The sequence below is a fragment of the Somniosus microcephalus genome, chromosome 16, assembly GCF_052327205.1.
Source record: "Somniosus microcephalus isolate GS21.2 chromosome 16, FLI_Smic_1.0, whole genome shotgun sequence".
Lineage (NCBI taxonomy): Eukaryota > Metazoa > Chordata > Chondrichthyes > Squaliformes > Somniosidae > Somniosus > Somniosus microcephalus.
The window spans coordinates 39,845,730-39,865,426 of NC_141002.1; the positions used below are offsets into that span (position 1 = coordinate 39,845,730).

The following is a 19,697-nucleotide window of genomic DNA, read 5'->3' on the forward strand; positions in this document are numbered from 1 at the left end:
AGTCTATAGGCCTCCGAACAGTTGCAACTCTGTTGGACGGAGTATCAATCAGGAAATAGTTGAGGCTTGTAATAAGGGAACATCTATAATTATGGGGGATTTTAACTATCATATTAATTGGACAAATCAAATTGGGCAGGGCTGCCTTGAGGATGAGTTCATTGAGTGTATTAGGGATGGGTTTCTTGAGCAGTATGTAACTGAACCGACCAGGGAGCAAGCAACCTTAGATCTGGTCCTGTGTAACGAGACAGGATTAATTAAAAATATCCTAGTAAAGGATCCTGTTGTGTATGTAATATGTGTGCTACTTTGAACCTATGGACAGGACTGCACTACTTGTTGGGCGTAGTGATACGCAGTACCACTCCTGGCCATAGGGGTATAAATAGTACTGTGGGTACTGATCTCCCCTCAGTTCCCGCCTGTGGGCATGAAGTAAGGACCTATGTGCAGTCCCTACCTCCAACCAGTAAAGGCCTGTTTGAGTTATACGTTTAAGTCTTTGTGTTAATTGTTCAATACAATACACATACTTAACACTGGCGACGAGTCAGGCTCTTACCCTGCGGCAGTTATTCCAGGCGGCTTCGTCCAAAGACAGGACGTTGAAGAGAGGTTTCAATCCTCAACACCCCACTCAAAACTGAAGGGCAGCAGAAATCCTGACAGCTTCCAGCGACTGGAAGGGACAGGCATTAGGACCCTGAAGCCTCCATCAGCTTGTGAACCGGAGTAAAGACAGGACTGGGGAAGAGAGAGAGGTAGGGCGATAGCGATCGGCAGATAAGGGCCGGGCCGCTTTGAAGTGAGGGGCGCAGCCGGGCCAGCGATCGGGACCAAAGATAAGAGGCGCACTCGGACTGAAAGGCGCGGCGGCTGCAGAAGCTCAAGGTGCGAGAGTCGCGGTGCACAGCGCGGGCTATCGATCGCGGCGAAGATAAGGGCCGCACTCGAGGGCTGAAGGGAGACGGCGTCGGGGGACGGGTGAAGACCGCCAAGCGCGGGAAAACCGCCATTTTGTGGGCGGAGGACGACGGCAAGAGCGGGAAGCCGCCATCTTTGATAACAAGTAAAGAAAATAAAATCTGAGAAATTGCAAATCTACAATGCCTAAACACGGGAATATTAGCACCTTTGATAGTGACCTCGAAGATTGGGCCATATATGTTGAAAGAGTAAAAAATTATTGTAAGGCCAATAAAATTCGTGACCAAGATAAAGCTCTAACATTATTAAATTTAATGGGTGCGAAGACGTACGGGCAATTGAAACACCTGTTATCACCAGATGAACCGGCGGATAAGACGTTCGATGAGATTGTTACTGTCCTGAAAGATCATCTAAACCCCACGCCGCTGATGCTAGCGGAACGATTTAAATTTTACGACAGAAGGCAGCTACAGCATGAAAGCAATGCTGAATATTTGCTGGAATTGCGTAAATTAGCGAAATATTGCCAGTTTGGAACGGGATTGACAGATGCACTACGAGACAAATTTGTGTGTGGTTTATTTAAACAGGATACACAAAAGCGACTGCTCGAGGAGAATGAGCTGACGCTTGAGAAGGCGGTCACTATGGCAGCAGCACACGAAGCCGCAGCGAGAGGCACGGCAGTAATGCAGCTACGGTCACCGGAGCTCAGTGCACACAAATTGGGTGTGAGTTCTGGCAAATGTTATCGTTGTGGAAAGACAACGCATGATCAGAACCAGTGTTGGTTTAAAAACCAAGAATGTAGAACTTGTGGTAGGCTTGGACATATAGCTAGAGTATGCAGGTCAGCGAAGAAGACCAGCAACAAGAAGTCACCGCAAGGAAAATACGCAAAGGTACACAAGGTGACCGAACAGGAGTCCGATTCAGACGCTAGCAGTAATGAACTGGCTAGCTTAAGAGTACTCAACGCTGGTAAGGGTGCAGACCTCCAGACAATTTGGGTCACTCTTCAGATAGAAGGAGTCCAAGTAAAACTGGAATTGGACACTGGATCGGCATTGACGGTCATAAATAAGAAAGATTACGGAAAGTTATTCCAACATATTCCCCTACAGGATACGGGGATTATATTGGAAACATACACGGGGCAAAGAGTGTACCCCATCGGGAAAATAGAGGTTGCAGTGGTCCACAAGGGCGAAGACAGTCAAATAATGGACTTATATGTGATAGCTGAAGGAGGTCCTCCACTACTAGGACGGGAGTGGATTAGGAAAATGAATATGGACTGGCATTTCCTACAAACAATAACGAGTGAGAACTCGGTGAAGATAGTCGGCCCAGACTCTGGAACGGATGATGGTAAGCCCAACTCAGGTGCAAAAGACAAAGTTTCAGCACAGAATTCCACTGAGCAACAACAACATAGTTTAACTGTGGATTCTGAGTCTGGCAAGTCTACTGATGTGCCCATTTCTGAGGGACACCGGGCTCGAACTCAACTCCATTTCAAACTACAACAGCAATTAGAACAAATGCTTCGCCGTTGTGAGCAAGAGTTGAATGCAACGAAAGAGTTCTTTGATATAGAGTTGGAGAATCTGGAAAGACAACAGAAGCAGCTGATGGAGAAAATGGAACAGGAGCACACAAAACGTCTGATGTCAGAGGAGTTAACGGTCAGCCAACTCCTGCATATGCTGAAGGACAGGACTCTGAAATGGGAAAAACTTGAACACGAACTTCAATATTCAAACGAAAGGGGTTCGGAGCTCTCAAAGGTTATTGGAAGAGCTGAGGTGGCAACACAGACTGAGATGACTGCAACAGAGCAGCCCTTGGATGCCAAAAGTACGCTGACTCACGTCAACGTAGAACAACAGACCGCTGAAACAGCTGCTCCGGTAGAGGGATTGCATAGTCCGATCAATCAATCTCCAAAGGAAGTTGAAGTATTAAAATCACAAATGAGGTCACTAGTAAACGACTTGCTGAAAGCCCAGAAAAAGCTGGATGCAGAGGTACACATGAAGAAGTCTCTTCAGGAAAGATGTCTGGATTTGGAACAAGAGCTGGCTAACGTCCAGCTGGGTATGGAGGAAATAGACGACCCTCTCACTGGTCTAGCTCAGGACGACACCGAATATTACTATGACCTGGTGGACGACACCGAATATTACGATGTCCTGTCCTGCCCAGCTTGTAACTTCGACTCCCAAAGTGCAGAAATCATGGAGGAGCACCAAAAGTCTACGGAACATCGGGAGAAGCTGGCTCTACGACGGAAACAGGAGGAAGAGAAGGAGGAACTGCGCATGCAGCTGGCAGCTGTGGCAGCTGACAATGGAGCCCAGAGAGTCTCCAAGAAGCAGAAAAGGAAAAGTAAAAACAGAAGATGACCCATCTGAACCATTATCACCTCTACCAGATCACACACGTGGTCCCTCCGAACGGAGCCAATTCAGTTCGGAAGTTCAAACTTAAATCCATGGAAGGACTATTGAATGAGTCACTCCAGCAACGTGAACCGACTCCACCACAGAGATTGAATCTGTGAACTGTTTTCCGCAGAGACTGAATCTGTGATCTGTTTTGACATGAAGTTATCTATGTATCTATGTTATTCTGTTATGTAAACCTGAAGTTATATATGTATATATGTTATTACGTTATGTTAAATGGGGAGATGACTGTAAAGCTAGGAAGGGAGGAATGTTGTGTATGTAATATGTGTGCTACTTTGAACCTATGGACAGGACTGCACTACTTGTTGGGCGTAGTGATACGCAGTACCACTCCTGGCCATAGGGGTATAAATAGTACTGTGGGTACTGATCTCCCCTCAGTTCCCGCCTGTGGGCATGAAGTAAGGACCTATGTGCAGTCCCTACCTCCAACCAGTAAAGGCCTGTTTGAGTTATACGTTTAAGTCTTTGTGTTAATTGTTCAATACAATACACATACTTAACAGATCCCCTTGGAATGAGTGACCATAACATGGTTGAATTCCATATTCAATTAGAGGGTGAGAAGGTTGGATCTCAAACAAGCGTGCTAAGCTTGAATAAAGGAGACTATGAAGGTATGAGAGCGGAATTGAGTAGAGTGGATTGGGAAAATAGATTAAAGGGTAAGACAATACATGATCAGTGGTGTACATTTAAGGAGTTATTTTACAACTTCCAAAAAAAATATATTCCACTGAGAAGAAAAGGGTGTAAAAGAAAAGACAGCCATCCGTGGCTAAGTAAAGAAATTAAGGATAGTATTCGACTAAAAACAAGGGCATATAAGGTAGCCAAATCTAGTGGGAGGATAGAGGATTGGGAAAACTTTAATAGACAGCAAAAAGTAACAAAAAGATTGATTAAGAAAGGGAAGATAGATTATGAAAGTAAATTAGCAAAAAATATAAAAACAGATAGTAAGAGTTTTTATAGTTATATAAAAAGAAAAAGGGTGGCTAAAGTAAATGTTGGTCCCTTAGAGGATGAGACTGGGAAATTAATGGTGGGAAATATGGAGATGGCAAAAACACTGAATGAATATTTTGTATCAGTCTTTACAGTAGAGGACACTAAGAATATCCCATAACTGGACAAACAGGGGGCTATAGGTGGGGGGGGAGGAGCTAAACACGATCAAAATCACTAAGGAAGTGGTACTCGGTAAAATAATGGGACTCAAGGCGGATAAATCACCTGGACCTGATGGCTTACATCCTAGGGTCTTGAGGGAAGTGGCGGTAGGGATTGTGGATGCATTGGTAATAATTTTCCAAAACTCCCTGGAATCAGCAAAGGTCCCGGCAGACTGGAAAACTGCTAATGTAACGCCCTTATTTAAAAAGGGCAGTAGACAGAAGGCTGGAAACTATAGACCGGTTAGCCTAACATCTGTGGTAGGTAAAATTTTGGAGTCCATTATTAAGGAGACAGTAACAGGACATTTGGATAATCATAATTTAATAGGACAAAGTCAGCATGGTTTTATGAAGGGGAAGTCATGTTTGACAAATTTGCTGGAGTTCTTTGAGGAAGTAACATATAGGGTGGATAAAGGGGAACCAGTGGACGTAGTGTATTTAGACTTCCAAAAGGCATTTGACAAGGTGCCACACAAAAGATTATTGCTTAAGATAAAAAATCACGGGATTGGGGGTAATATTCTGGCATGGATAGAGGATTGGCTATCTAACAGAAGGCAGAGAGTTGGGATAAATGGTTCATTCTCGGACTGGCAATCAGTAACTAGTGGTGTTCCACAGGGGTCAGTGCTGGGTCCCCAACTCTTTACAATCTATATTAACGATTTGGAGGAGGGGACCGAGTGTAACATATCAAAGTTTGCAGATGATACTAAGATGGGAGGGAAAGTAGTGAGTGAGGACATAAAAAACCTGCAAGGGGACATAGACAGGCTAAGTAAGTGGGCAGAGATTTGGCAGATGGAATACAATACTGGAAAGTGTGAGGTTATGCACTTTGGCAGGAAAAATCGTAGAGCAAGTTATTATCTTAATGGCAAGAAACTGGAGAGTACTGAAGTACAAAGGGATCTGGGTGTCCTGGTGCACGAAACTCAAAAGGTTAGTATGCAGGTGCAGCAAGTGACTAAGAAGGCCAATGGAATGTTGGCTTTCATTGTTAGGGGGATAGAATATAAAAATAGGAAGGTATTGCTTCAGTTGTACAAGGTATTGGTGAGGCCGCACCTGGAATACTGCATACAGTTTTGGTGTCCATACTTAAGAAAGGACATACTTGCTCTCGAGTCAGTACAAAGAAGGTTCACTCGGTTAATCCCGGGGATGAGGGGGTGGACATATGAGGAGAGGGTGAGTAGATTGGGACTCTACTCATTGGAGTTCAGAAGAATGAGAGGTGATCTTATTGAAACATATAAGATTGTGAAGGGGTTGGATCGGGTGGATGCGGGGAGGATGTTCCCGATGATGGGTGAAACTAGAACTAGGGGGCATAGTCTTAGAATAAGGGGCTGCTCTTTCAAAACTGAGATGAGGAGGAACTACTTCACTCAGAGGGTGGTAGCTCCATGGAATATGCTGCCCCAAAAAGCTGTAGAAGCTACATCATTACATAAATTTAAAACAGAAATAGAGTTTCCTAGCAGTAAAGGGAATAAAGGGTTATCGGGAACGGGCAGGAATTTGGACATGAGTCTAGGTTCGGATCGGTCATGGCCCTGTGGGTAGCGGAGCGGGCCCAGGGGCCATGTAGCCTGATCCTGCTCCTATTTCGTGTGTCTAATTCTGTTAGATTCAGGAGATGGTTCAGTGATAGTAGATTGGCGGTTAGGATCAGATCAGCCATGATCTTATTGAATGGCGGAGCGGGCTCGAGGGGCCGATTGGCCTACTCCTTCTCCTATTTCTTATGTTATGTTAAGCAACGCCTCGATTTTAAAATTCTCATCGTTTTCAAATCCCTCCATCATGGCCTCGCCCCATCTCATCTCTGTAACCTCCTCCAGCCCAACAACCCTTTGAGATCTCCGCGCTCCTCCAATTCTGGCCTTTTGAGCATCCCCAATTTTAATCGCTCCACCATGGGCGGCCATGCTTCCAGTTGCCTAGGTCGCAGGTTCTGGAATTCCCTCCCGTAACCTCTCCGTCTCTTTCTTTCAAGATACTCCTTAAACCTTACCTCTTTGACCAAGCTTTTGGTCATCTGCCTAGTATCTCCTATGTGGCTCGGTGTCAAATTTTGTTTGATAACGCTCCTGTGACGTGTCGTGGGACGTTTTATTAGGCGCTATATAAAAACAGGAAACTCTCGCTTAAATGGCACCTAAATATCCGGAATTCTCTATTAACCGGCAAAATTCTCACTCCGAAAACAGCACCTCAATAACCGGAAATGTTGCCGAGTCTATCTCGACCACCGCGGGAGACTCAGTCAGTGGGGGTAGTTCTCCAAACTGCTACTACTTGGCTTCTTGGTGCTGTCAGAAGTCGGAACACCTCAATACCCCTGTAACAGGAGTCTGACTCTCCCGCGCTGCCAGTAGTCTCTTCTGATCCGCCATTTTACAGGGGTACAGGAAACTTTCGATTTACCGGCACCTAAATAACCGGAAATCTCGGTTAACCGGCAAAATTCAGGAGTAGGTTTTACTTCATATTGTATTTGCCTTCTTCCATCTGTTGCTGTGCAAGGGTGTGGCTGCAGCTGTTGCTAAACTAGAGACGCTTGGAACTTGTGGCCATTGTTCTACAGTTGTTGCTAAGCAACAGGGTTTGTTGCTTTATACAGAGCTGTCAGCTCTCCCAATCTTTTACTATAGCGTTCGGTTATCCGGAATTTTTGATGAACCGGCACCACGTCGGTCCCGTCCCTGCCAGATAAAAAAAAGTTTCCTGTACTGTGTGTCTCTCATGCTGCCAGTAGTCATTGCATTGCACTATGGAAATCCCAAAAGTTGGTCCAAGCAAAAGAGAGTGGTGTTAACTTTAAAACAGAAAATCGACATATGCCAACGGCTAGAAAGGGGAGAGAAGCATATCAACATTATGAATGAATTCAAAATCGGTTTGTCAACAATCTACGCCATCAAATTGCAGAAGGATAAGCTGCTCAAGTTTTATTCAAGCTCGGAGACATCTAAGAGTGTAGAGAAACGGCGTACGCTTCGTAAGCCTAAGCTTGAAGAGCTGGATACTGTGCTTTATGAGTGATTTTCTCTTAAGTGTTCAGAGGGTGTTCCATTTTCCGGATCCATGCTAATCGAGAAAGCGAAGGATTTCTACGTAAAGATGGAGCTCACTGACAAGTGCGCTTTCTCCGAGGGATGGCTAACGTGCTTCAAGTTACGGCACGGGATACGACAACTCGATATTTCCAGGGAGAAGAAATTAGCTGATCACGACGCCGCAGAACAATACTGCGATTATTTCAATCGGATTGTGCAGCAACATGATTTGTCGCCAGCACAGATATACAATGCCGATGAAACTGGCTTATTATGGAGGTTTTTGCCAGAATCAACGCTTGCTGGGGCTAGTGAGGCTAATGCTTCAGGTTACAAGAAAAATAAAGATCGTGTAAACATAGAAGATAGGAGCAGGAGTAGGCCATTCGGCCCCTCGAGCCTGCTCCGCCATTCAACGTGATCATAGCTGATCATCCAAATTCAGTACCTGGTCCCTGCTTTCTCCCCATACCCCTTGATCCCTTTAGCCTGAAGAAATATATCCAACTCCTTCTTGAATATATTTAATGAATTGGCCTCTACTGCCTTCTGTGGTAGAGAATTCCACAGGTTCACCACTCTCTGGGTGAAGAAATTCCTCATTTCTGTCCTAAATGGCCTACCCCTTATCCTTAGACTGTGACCCCTGGTTCTGGACTCCCCGACCATCGGGAACATCCTTCCAGCATCTAGTCTGTCTAGTCCTTAGAATTTTATAAGTTTCGATGAGATCTCCTCTCATTCTTCTAAACTACAGCGAGTACAAGCCCAATCGATCCAATCTCTCCTCCTAAGTCATTCCTGCCATCCCAGGTATCAGCCTGGTGAATCTTCGCTGAACTCCTTCCATGGCAAGAACATCCTTCCTCAGATAAAGCGACCAAAACTGCACACAATACTCAACATGTGGTCTCACCAAGGCCCTGTACAACTGCAGCAAGGCATCCTTGTTCCTGTACTCAAACCCTCTCGCTACGAAGGCCAACATACCATTTGCCTTCTTAACCGCCTGCTGCACCTGCATGCTTACCTTCAGCGACTGGTGCACAAGGACACCCAGGTCTCGTTGCACTTCCCCTTCTCTATTGCCATTCAGATAATAATCTGCCTTCCTGTTTTTGCTACCAAAGTGGATAACCTCACATTTACCCACGTTATATTGCATCTGCCATGCTGCTGCCCAATCACCCAACCTGTCCAAATCATCCTGGAGTTTCTCGGCATCCTCCTCACAGTTTTGTGTCATCTGCAGATTTGGAGATATTACATCTAGTTCCCTTGTCTAGATCATTAATATATATTGTGAACAGCTGAGGTCCAAGGACCGATCCCTGCGGTACCCCACTAGTCACTGCCTGCCACTCGGAAAAAGACCTGTTTATTCCAACTCTCTGCTTTCTGTCTGCCAACCAGTTCTCTATCCAAGTCAGTACCTTGCCCCCAATCCCATGTGCCTTAACTTTACACGCTAATCTCTTAGGCGGGACCTTATCGAAAGCCTTCTGAAAGACCAAATACACCACATCCACTGGTTCGCCCTTATCTATTTTACCAGTTACATCCTCAAAAAATTCCAGTAGATTAGTCAAGCACGATTTACCCTTTGCAAATCCATGTTGACTTTGTCCGATCCTGTCACTGTTTTCCAAGTGCTCTGCTATTACATCTTTTATAATGGACTCTAGCATTTTCCCCACTACTGATGTCAGACTTATGTAATTCCCCGTTTTCTCTCTACCAACTTTTTTCAATAGTGGGGTAATATTAGCTACCCTCCAATCCATGGGTACTGTTCCAGATTCCATCGAATGTTGGAAGATGATCAGCAATGCATCTACTATTTCTAGGGCCACTTCCTTAAGTACCCTAGGATGTAGATTATCAGGCCCTGGTGATTTATCGGCCTTCAATCCCATCAATTTCCTTAACACCATTTCCCTACAAATACTGATTTCTTTCAGTTCCACCCTTTCATCAGACCCTATGTTCCCCGACATCTCTGGGAGGTTATTTGTGTAACCGTGCCAACATGTGCGAACGCTGCTGGATCATACCGGGTTAAACTTCTTGTATAAAAATCCCCGTGCATTTAAAAATGTGAGGCACTTACCTGTTGAGTACAAAGCTCAAAGAAATGCTTGGATGGATAAGGAAATCTTTTTTAATTGGTTCCATCATATTTTTGTTCCATCTGCAAGGGAACATTTCCATAAAATAGGGAAACCTGAAGATAGCAAATGCATTTTATTGCTTGATAATTGTAGAGCCCATCCACATGAATCCGAGTTGGTTTCGGGAAATATTTTCTCCATTTATTTGCCACCAAATGTAACTTCTCTCATACAACCCATGGACCAGGGCGTTATCCAAAATCTCAAATGTCATTACAAGAAAGACTTCCTACGTAAACTGATAAGCCAAGATAACAATATTCATGCATTTCAGAAGGAATACAATCTTAAAGATGCCATCTTTAATGCTGCATTTTCCTTGAACTTGGTGAAAGGTCACACTTTGAGACAAGCCTGGCGCAAACTGTGGCCTTCTGTAATGTTTGCTGAAGGTTCTTCTTCAGAGGAGGAATTTCATGGGTTCAATGATCGTCCCAAGAGGAGTACAATAATGGAAATGGCTGGCATGGTGAAAAATGTAGGCCCAGCAAACCCTCTACATCACCTCAGTGAAAGTGATATTGAGCAGTGGGTTGATGCAGATAGAGAAGTTGCTGTTGTGCATATGCTAAGTGATGATGAAATAATTGAGAATGTTTTGAATCCAAAGAAAGAAAAGGAAAGTGAGATGGAAAGTGAAGAGGATGAGATTTCTGAAGAGATGATTTCTTGGGCTAAAGCTGCAGAAGGATTTGCTTCATTCCTCAAATTTGCTGAAAGGCAGCCTTGCCACTCTGCCCAAGAAGTTATGCACCTCCATATTCTGCATTCCACCTTTCTACAAAAAAGGCAAGAGTCCACTAAGCAAGCAGACATCCGGGACATGTTTAGGAAAGCTTCCAAAAGAGTTGAAGCAGTGGAAGTGCCTGAAGAATCTGTTCTGTACATTCGTTTATAAGTTTTGTTTTACTGTTAAGTAATTAAAGAGTTATGGATTACCCTCAACTGGCAGTACTGTACTTAATCAAGCATCTTCCACCATCCATTTAACAACCTTCTGTAGGCGAGTACCTAATTACTGTATACTGCATATTTCTTGATTTTTAAAAAAATTTTCTTTGTTAAAAATAGTCTCGGTAGATCACCCTCTCCGTCATCCGGAATTTTTGATCAACCGGCAACACGGCGGTCCCGTATACCAAAGAGTTTCCTGTACAAGTTGTTTTTGTGCGATTTTGAGTCATACAGACAAGGAAGGTCGAATCCTCAGTCTAGGCTGATTTAGCTGATCTCAGTTGAGGCAGGCGTGGGGGTATGGTCTACTCCTGTTACCTTAAAGTTGCTTCATTCGAATCACTGAATAATTTTAAATACGCTCAAATAGAAGTGCCTCTGCAATATTAGGATGACACTGGGCTAACAAGGCAAACTCAAACATTAGAACAGATGCTACTTACTCTCCTGTGGGAAATTAAGATCACTGGTCAACTCAATTCATCCTACGTCATCATATAATACTGGATCAAAATCATTCTTGCACTGTCACCTCTTACCCCTGATCTAAACTCAAACTGATGGTGGGTCTACATGTCCTGGTCTCAGACTGGTACCTCTATAGTGCAAGGTGCAGCCAGCAAACAACCATTATGACTCATGCCCAAAACAGCATTCTGCCAGATGGTTAAATTTTAATGTTCGAAGAGCATGAGCGGGAGGGAGTGAGGGCTGTCCCCTTCCAGTAACCAACATTGAAAATTAAATTCAAAGAGTTCCCAGGTTGTCCATTGAATCACCATTTAAAGTTGGGCTGGAGTTTACTGCACTCAGTGTGAAACCCAAGCAGTGTTATGATTACTGCCTGGAGATAGTCTTGCACCTCTTGGTTTTACGTGTGGTTTTCTCAACTTCCAAGCGGAGCTGACTCCCTAGTTATACTACATCGACTCCTGGTGCAACAACACCTCAAATTTAAAATTCTCATCCTTGTTTTCAAATCCCTCCATCATGGCTTCGCCCCTTCCTATCCCTATAACCTCCTCCTGCCCTACAACCCTTTGAGAACTCTGCGTTCCTTCAATTCTGGCCTCTTGTGCATGCCTGATTTCCATCGCTCCACCATTGGCGGCCGTGCTTTCAGCTATCTAGGCCCCAAGCTTTCCTCCCTAAACCTCTCTGCCTCTATCTCCTCCTTAAATACCTACCTCTTTGACCAAGCTTTTGGTCATCTGTCCTAGTGTCTCCTTATATGGTTCGGTGTTAAGTTTTGTTTGATAACACTCCTGTGAAATTTTACTTCTTTAAAGGCACATATAAATGCAAGTTATTGTTGTTGTCTTGCCATATGTGCTTGAAATCATTAGGATTAGATAAAAAATAAATACGATTCAGGGAGATTTCGGTAGACCATATTAAAATGCAAGGTGTTGTTTGAATCCCAGTCCTAACTGACTTTAAGACGTGCTTCTCCTCATTGGGCAAGTTTGAGAAGGAGTCACAATATTAAAACAAAAAGTAGTCATTACGTTGTGTTGTTTACAGACATACATGTATTTCAAACACGTATCTCCAGCCTGAAAGGACTTGAATTTCTATAGATCCTTTCATGACCTCATGTCTTCCCAAAGTGCTTCGCAGCCAATAAAGTACTTTTAAAGTGTAGTCATTGTTGTAATGTAGGCAGCCAATTTGTGCTCAGCAAGATCTCACAAACAGCATATATGTTAATGATCAGATAATCGGTTTGTGATGTTGGTTGAGGGATAAATATTGGCCAGGACATCGGGGAGAAGTTCCCTGTTCTTCAAATAGTGCCATTGGATCTTTACATCCACCTCAGGGGGCAGCTTGGTTTAACGTCTCATCCAGAAGACAGTACCTCCCACAGTGCAGCACTCCCTCAGTACTGCACTGAAGTGTCAGCCTAGATCATGTGCTCAGGTCTGCAGAGTGGGGTTTGAACCCATGACCTCTGACTTGGCGGTGAGTCTTACCACTGAGCCAGCGCTGACACTGCGATTAGAGGTGATCCCGATTAGCTCCAGTGAAAATCCTAAGTAACAAATTACTGTTCCTGTGCGTGCTATTTACAGCACAATTCCGTTCACAGATGATTCAAGGCAAAGCCATTTTAATTGTGAAAGCACAGATGGAAGGACTGTCACTTATCCCTTGGTTAGAAACCGAGAAAATCTCCCTCTGACCTTGGAGGTGCAATGGGATTAAAGAAATCCAACAGGGAGCAGGTACGACACAACAGGCCCTTAGCTGGCATGTCACCACATCTGTGTGCAAGCAGCAGCTGGACAGGTCTGCAAAAACAGATGATGACATACAACACCAGGAATTACTGGAGGTGATGTAAGTAGGGAAACACTTGACATATTTCTATGACTCCTCTGCTGTTAATTTAAAAGGTTTTAGAGAACCAAGTTAATGCCTGTTAGAAGAGTGAACAGAGAAAAGTCATACAAGCATATTAAGCGATTGCCCACTAATATCAACAACAGCAACTTCTAGGCAATCATGTCCTGTTGCGTCATTTTCACACCCAAGAAGCTGTACAGCCACTGCAGACGGTAGCAAGTACTATAAATCAAGATCACAGTCACCATTAAAAAGCAACAGGAAATTCTTTATTAGCTCTTCATTTTAATATTTGTTCTGAAGGGCACTTCACTTTCCACTTCATATGATTTTAGAATCCACACTGGTTTGCTAGGATAGGCCCCCCTCCCATGTCACCAGCTCCAGAAATACGGACAGATGCTCCTTACAACACAACAGGCAGAATGACTTCCTTTATTGCTTTCCAGTCCAATTTATTATTATTTTTTTTTACAAATTTGATAAAAAAATAACCCACAACTCAAAGCCTGCTCAAAACCAGGTTTCAGATACAGTTTGCCAATTGGGAGCAGTAAGACAATTCAGTCATTTTTGAGATTCAATGCATCAAAATTACAGCATGAAATGAAATGCTGGAACTTTTATTCCGGAGCTCCAACCAGCCTAGACCTCTTTGAATATGGTTTCTCCAGTAATTTGATGCCTCTTGTGATAGACTGAATAACTGCTTTGTCAGAACCCCAGAGATAGCTGCAGAGAGAAAACGGTTTACCCCAGAACAATCCTCGTTAACACTCGATTAGAGTGCTCAAAGGCTGATGCAACATTCTAACTGTAACAAAGGAACTGAACAGGATACGGATCATATAATGCTGCGATATTCAATATGGCCTGGATCCGGCTGTAGTCCTTGGCACAATTGCAGTTCAGAGAGCCTGTGGCCCTCCATTCACTGTCGCCCTAACTCTGGATTCCTGGGATTCGGTGCTGTTCTCTCCTTTTCTTGCACACCAACAAAAGGCATGGCTATGTTACTGGGAAGCAAAGCTATCCGAGCATCCAATGAGCAAATAAAAGGGCCCTATTAAAATAGAACTATTGGTCCTATAGTGCACTCTTCTTCCTGCAGGTCGGGCCTAATCTCCCCGTGACAACTGCAAACAGTGATATGACTGAGATCTGGTGTTCACTGTACGGGGAATCACAGGTATAGGTATAGATCCAGCCCCACCCGCACCCCCCCCCCCCCAGCCGAGAGTTTCTCTCGAGCAAAACATTGGTTAGAACTGTGGCCCTTGATGAGGTTACTAACACTATCCACACTGAAGCACACGTACAGGCACCTGAAACCGCTCTGCCTACCTGTTGTCCGTGTTGTCAGAATCTTCCTTCTGGATCAGGTGCTCGCTGCCACTAGTTGACCGGTAAAGGCTTCTCCGTGAATGTTTCCTGCGAGGTTGCTCCCTTTCTTGAACCTCATCCTGCTCCAAACCTTCACTTTCGACGTATGGGTACGCAACCAGGTTAATGTAACCATCACGACCTCCTTCGAAACACACCAACACAACACCTGGATAGGAACATCAGTATTTAACAAGCTAGCAAGTTCAGTCGTATAAATGTATCCATTAACGATGCGTTATACAACTTCATGCACTGTTCTATTTGTGAACTGTCCAAAGTGTTCATGATTGTTGCCTATTCAGAACACGCTCCCAGAACACAGCAGTACCAATCCCAAGGTAACCTTTCCATTGGCAAATGGAATTCAGCTGCTGTAGCAACACAAACAGCATCTGAATTCATTTCCACTATCTAATTTCCTTGAGAAAGCAAGTGCAAAATAAGTGAATACAGGAAACTTTCTGGTATCCAGCACGGACGGGACCGAGCTGGTGCCGTCCCATCAAAACTGCCGTAGAAACCAGCGCTAATGTTAAAACATACGGAGCTTCTGAGCTCCGTGTGAAGCAACAAAGCCTGTTGCTTAGCAACAGCTTCAAAACAGTCGGCGTAGCTTGCAAACGTCTCTGTAGCTAAGCAACAGCTTCAGCTAGACCTTGCAGAGCCACGACTGCAGAAAAAAAGCAACGAAAAGAAAAAAAACTTTTCTGAACCGATTCCTGAATTTTGCCAGTGGATAGAGCTTTCCGGACATTTAACCTCAGAATAAACGAAAGTTTCCTGTACGTGCATCTAAAGCATCAGATGACGACCTCTGGTTTAATAAACAAAAACAAAACATACTATGGATGCTGGAAATCTGAAATAAAAACAGAAAATGCTGGAACACACTCAGCAGGTCAGGCAGCATCTGTGGAGAATGAAAACAGCAGTGCCGGTTTGCTGCTGCATGCATTTTGCCTCCCGAGGTCTCTTGGAAACCCAATAGTAAAGCGCATTCACAAGCAGCCGTGCCTCATCATCCACATGAGAAGCGCTGTAATATACACCGGGCACGTGTTTATAATGTGCAACACAGGGAACTTTAATCTCAGTGTTACTCTCTACATTACCGATTGCCAAGGCTTTCCAAACTGGACCATAATAAAATCAGTCCTTGCCAGCAGACACTGATCAGTTGGTGCAAAAGGTGGTCTGACAGTACGGTGATCATGAAATTACTTAATAAAGCGGGTCAAGAAGCTTCACAAAGCAAGCCAAGCAAGAAATAGAAGTCAGGCTGCAGGTTCTGCCACCAATGGTGAAGTGGGCTGGGGTGTACAGTAGACTGGAACTGGAAAAGTACAGGGTGCGATCTGGGATGTAGGGTTGCAGAGGCAGGGCACAGCCATGCCCTCGAGGGATTTGAAGTTGATATGCTGGGGGGCAGGGACAATGGGCAACTGGCACTTTGTACAGTAAACAATGCTAGGCACTGAGCTTTGGATGAATCATGTTTAGAGCAGAGCTGGGGAAGCTGGTGAGGACAGCACTGGAGGCGACAAAAAGTCACACTGCTTGAAATAGGATGCATCTGTCATAGAGCGAGGGAGAGAACGTGCCCCTCGGCACATATATGACACTTAATTTCTACTTGACATCTATCATCCCTAGTACACTAAAGGTGAATACACACCCAATTCACTTGCACTCTCATGGTGATTACACACCCGATTCACTTGCACTCTCATGGTGATTACACACCCGATTCACTTGCACTCTCATGGTGATTACACACCAGAATCACTTGCACGCCAGTTGATTGTTCTCCCCTCACACAGGCCTCAAATAGCACAAATTCATATAATCTAAATTTGGGATGGTCAGGGCAAGACTCCAAATGAATTAATTCTCTTTAATACTTAATTCTAACTCTGATACCTGTGTCATTAAAGGTTGGTGTAGAACTAGAAAATAGAGTGACTAGAATCTCTAAATTGTTCTAAGTGGGCTCCATTTATAGCTGGAGTGGGTGTTGAGGTAGCTGAGATTCAGTGATGAATCTGTCTTTCTCCAGAAAAAGGCAAGAGAATGTTTATAGGAGGCAGGGTGACCCTAGCACCTTGGAAATCCGTAATTAAAGTAGAGCTTTTTAACTAGGGATCCGAGTTTCTTTTATACCCTCTTTCTGGTGGGAAGTGGCCAGCCTCCACTCAGCAGCTGGCTGTCAGGGTATGAGTGAGCAGGCGCCCATTGTGTGCAGAGTTGCAGACTGCTGGGAGTCCACTCAGTCTGTGATGCACATTCCTCAGACTATGATTGCAGCCCTCAACAAAAGGTAGTGAGTAAAAGTGGCCTAGGTGACGGCCAATGTAACAATTCAGTACTTCATGACATTATAAAAAGATCAGAATATTCTTCAAAATAACTGGTAGCAATGGGAACGTGTGATTTAATTGTCTCCTTCAGACTCTTAATTTGTAAACAGGTCTTTATAATCAGCTCCCTGCGTGCTGAGAGCTATTAATACCCCAGTTTATACATGGCTGCTTTAGTCACAGCCAGAGTCTGGACAGGAAAGGTCACAGTGTTTTCAATTCGAGTTCATTCAACCAACTCCCAGAATCTGGCAGATTAGTGTGTTTGTCGACATCCACAGTGATGTCAACAGCCACTTGAGAAGCTGAAGAAAGGGAGGCAGCTGCTAATGTTGTGGAATGTTCATTCCTTAAAGTATTGTTTATTGACAGTCTTCCAAGCTTTGGCACAAGCAGCTTCCTTCAGGTTAATCAGATTAGCATTGGATTACGTGTACTTGGGAACCTTTTCTAGAACAAGTTTTCCTGCTGGCGAGGGCAAAGTTAGTCTTTTTCTAAATGTACTAAACCCATCTATTACACGCTCAATAGTTTGGGAAGCTTCAATGCGTAGAATCAATTTATTTTCTTTCCCTTCTCTTGTAGGAGACAAGCAGATCACCTGTGGCATGGCTCATCAGACGTGATGCTGTTTTATAATGAGAGAATCACTATACCATCTGACGTCCAATGCCATATTCTGCTGTTTAACCTGGTATGGCCTTTAAAGCTATAACATATGTTTGGAGTAAATAGGCACATCCTAAGTCAAATTAAAGACATCTCCTCGCGGCTGGAGAAGAACTTGGGAGGGGGATGATCCAGTTGTCGTGGTCCACGTAGGAAACTAGGAACGAGGTTCTGCTGAGGGAGTTTGAGGAGCTAGGATCCAAATTAAAAAGCAGAACCTCAAAAGGTAATAATCTCTGGATTGTTACTGGAGCCACGCGCAAACTGGCATAGGAGCAAATAGATTAGAGGTTTAAATGCGTGGCTCAAAGAGCGGTGTGGGAGGAAGGGGTTTTGGTTCATGGGGCACTGCCTCCAGTACTGGGGAAAGAGGGAGCTGTTCCGTTGGGACGGACTCCATTTAAACCGGGCTGAGACCAGTGTCCTGGCGAACCGAATAACCAGGGCAGTAGACAGGGCTTTAAACTAATGAAGGATGGGGGAGGCGGGAGGAATCAGGAAAGAGTAAATTTAAAAGCAGCGAGAGAAATGTCAAGGCTCTAGATCAGAGTAGAGTTTTGGGTAAAAATAACCAGAGTGGGTCAGGAAGGGACAAAGAGAGTAACAAACGTAATAAGGCATCAGTGACTAAGGTGACATTAGGGAAAAAGAGAAATAAGTCAAAGCTAAAGGCACTATATCTGAATGCGCAAAGCATTCACAACAAAATAGATGAATGAATAGCGCAGATAGAAATCAACAGGTTTGATCTAATAGCTATAATGGAGACGTGATTGCAATGTGACCAAGGTTGGGAACTAAATATTCCAGGATACATAAATTTTAGAAGGGATAGGCAAAATGGAAAAAGAGGGGTAGCCCTGATAATAAAGGATGGGATAAAGACAGTAGAGAGAAAGGATCTTCGCTCCAAAAATCAAGAAGTAGAATCAGTTTGGGTGGAGCTAAGAATCAACAAGGGGCAGAAAACATTGGTGGGAGTTGTTTATAGGCCCCCAAACAGTAGTTGTAATGTAGGGCAGAGTATAATTCAGGAAATTGGAGGTTCATGTAACAAGGGTAATACAATAATCATGGGGGACTTTAATCTACATATAGACTGGGCAAACCAAATTTGCAGTAATAGTGTGGAGGACAAGTTCATGGAATGGATGCAAGATAGTTTTCTAGATCAGTATGTTGAGGAACCAACTAGGGAACAGGCTATTTAAGATCTAGTATTGTGCAACGAGAAAGGGTTAATTAATAACCTTGTAATAAAGGGGCCTTTAGGGAAGAGTGACCATAATATGATAGATTTTTATATTGAGCTGGAAAGTGACTTAGTTAAATCCGAAACGAGAGTCTTAAATCTAAACAAAGCAAACTACGTAGGTATGAGGGGCGAGTTAGCCAAGTTAGATTGGGAAACTACATTAAAAGGTATGACAGTGGACGAGCAATGGCTAGCATTTAAATAATTAATACATAATTTACAACAAATATATATTCCTTTAAGGCACAAAAAACCCCACAGGAAAAGTGGTTCAACCCTGACTAACAAGAGAAGTTAAAGATAGTATTAGGTCAAAGGAAGAGACTTATAATGCTGCCAAAAGAGTAATAAACCTGAGGATTGGGAGGATTGATAAAGAAAGGGAAAATAGAATATTAAAGTAAACTAGCGAGAGACATAAAAAGAGACTGCAAAAGCTTCTATAGGTATGAAAAAAGGAAAAGATTAGCAAAAGTAAATGTGGGTCCCTTACAGGCTGAGACAGGAGAAACTATAATTTCAAATAAGGAAATGGAAGAGAAATTAAACAAATACTTTGTGTCTGTCTTCACGGAAGAAGATGCAAAAAACTTCCTGGAAATAGTGGACAACCAAGGGTCTAGCGAGAATGAGGAACTGAAAGATATTAGTATTATAAAAAAGTAGTGGAGAAATTAATGGGACCGAAAGTGGATAAATCCCCTGGACCTGATGGCCTACATCCTCGGGTTTTGAAAGAGTTGGCAACAGAGATAGTGGATGCATTGGTTGTCATTTTCCAAAATTCCAGATTCTAGAACGGTTCCCGTGGATTGAAAGGTAGCAAATGTAACCCCACTATTTAAGAAAGGAGGGAGAGAGAAAACAGGGAACAGGGAACAGTTAGCCTGATATCAGTAGTAG

General features: G+C 43.7%; 1 protein-coding gene across 4 annotated transcripts in view; it reads right to left on the minus strand.

The window, feature by feature from the left end:
- The window catches only part of ip6k1 (inositol hexakisphosphate kinase 1), an 89,268-nt gene that overhangs the window by 50,221 nt on the left and 19,350 nt on the right, over positions 1–19,697 (minus strand). For all 4 annotated transcript variants that reach the window (XM_086008850.1, XM_086008849.1, XM_086008851.1 and 1 more), the window contains one exon: positions 14,472–14,679. In XM_086008850.1, coding sequence (XP_085864976.1) covers positions 14,472–14,679 — 208 coding nt within the window. The remainder of the gene's footprint in view (positions 1–14,471; positions 14,680–19,697) is intronic.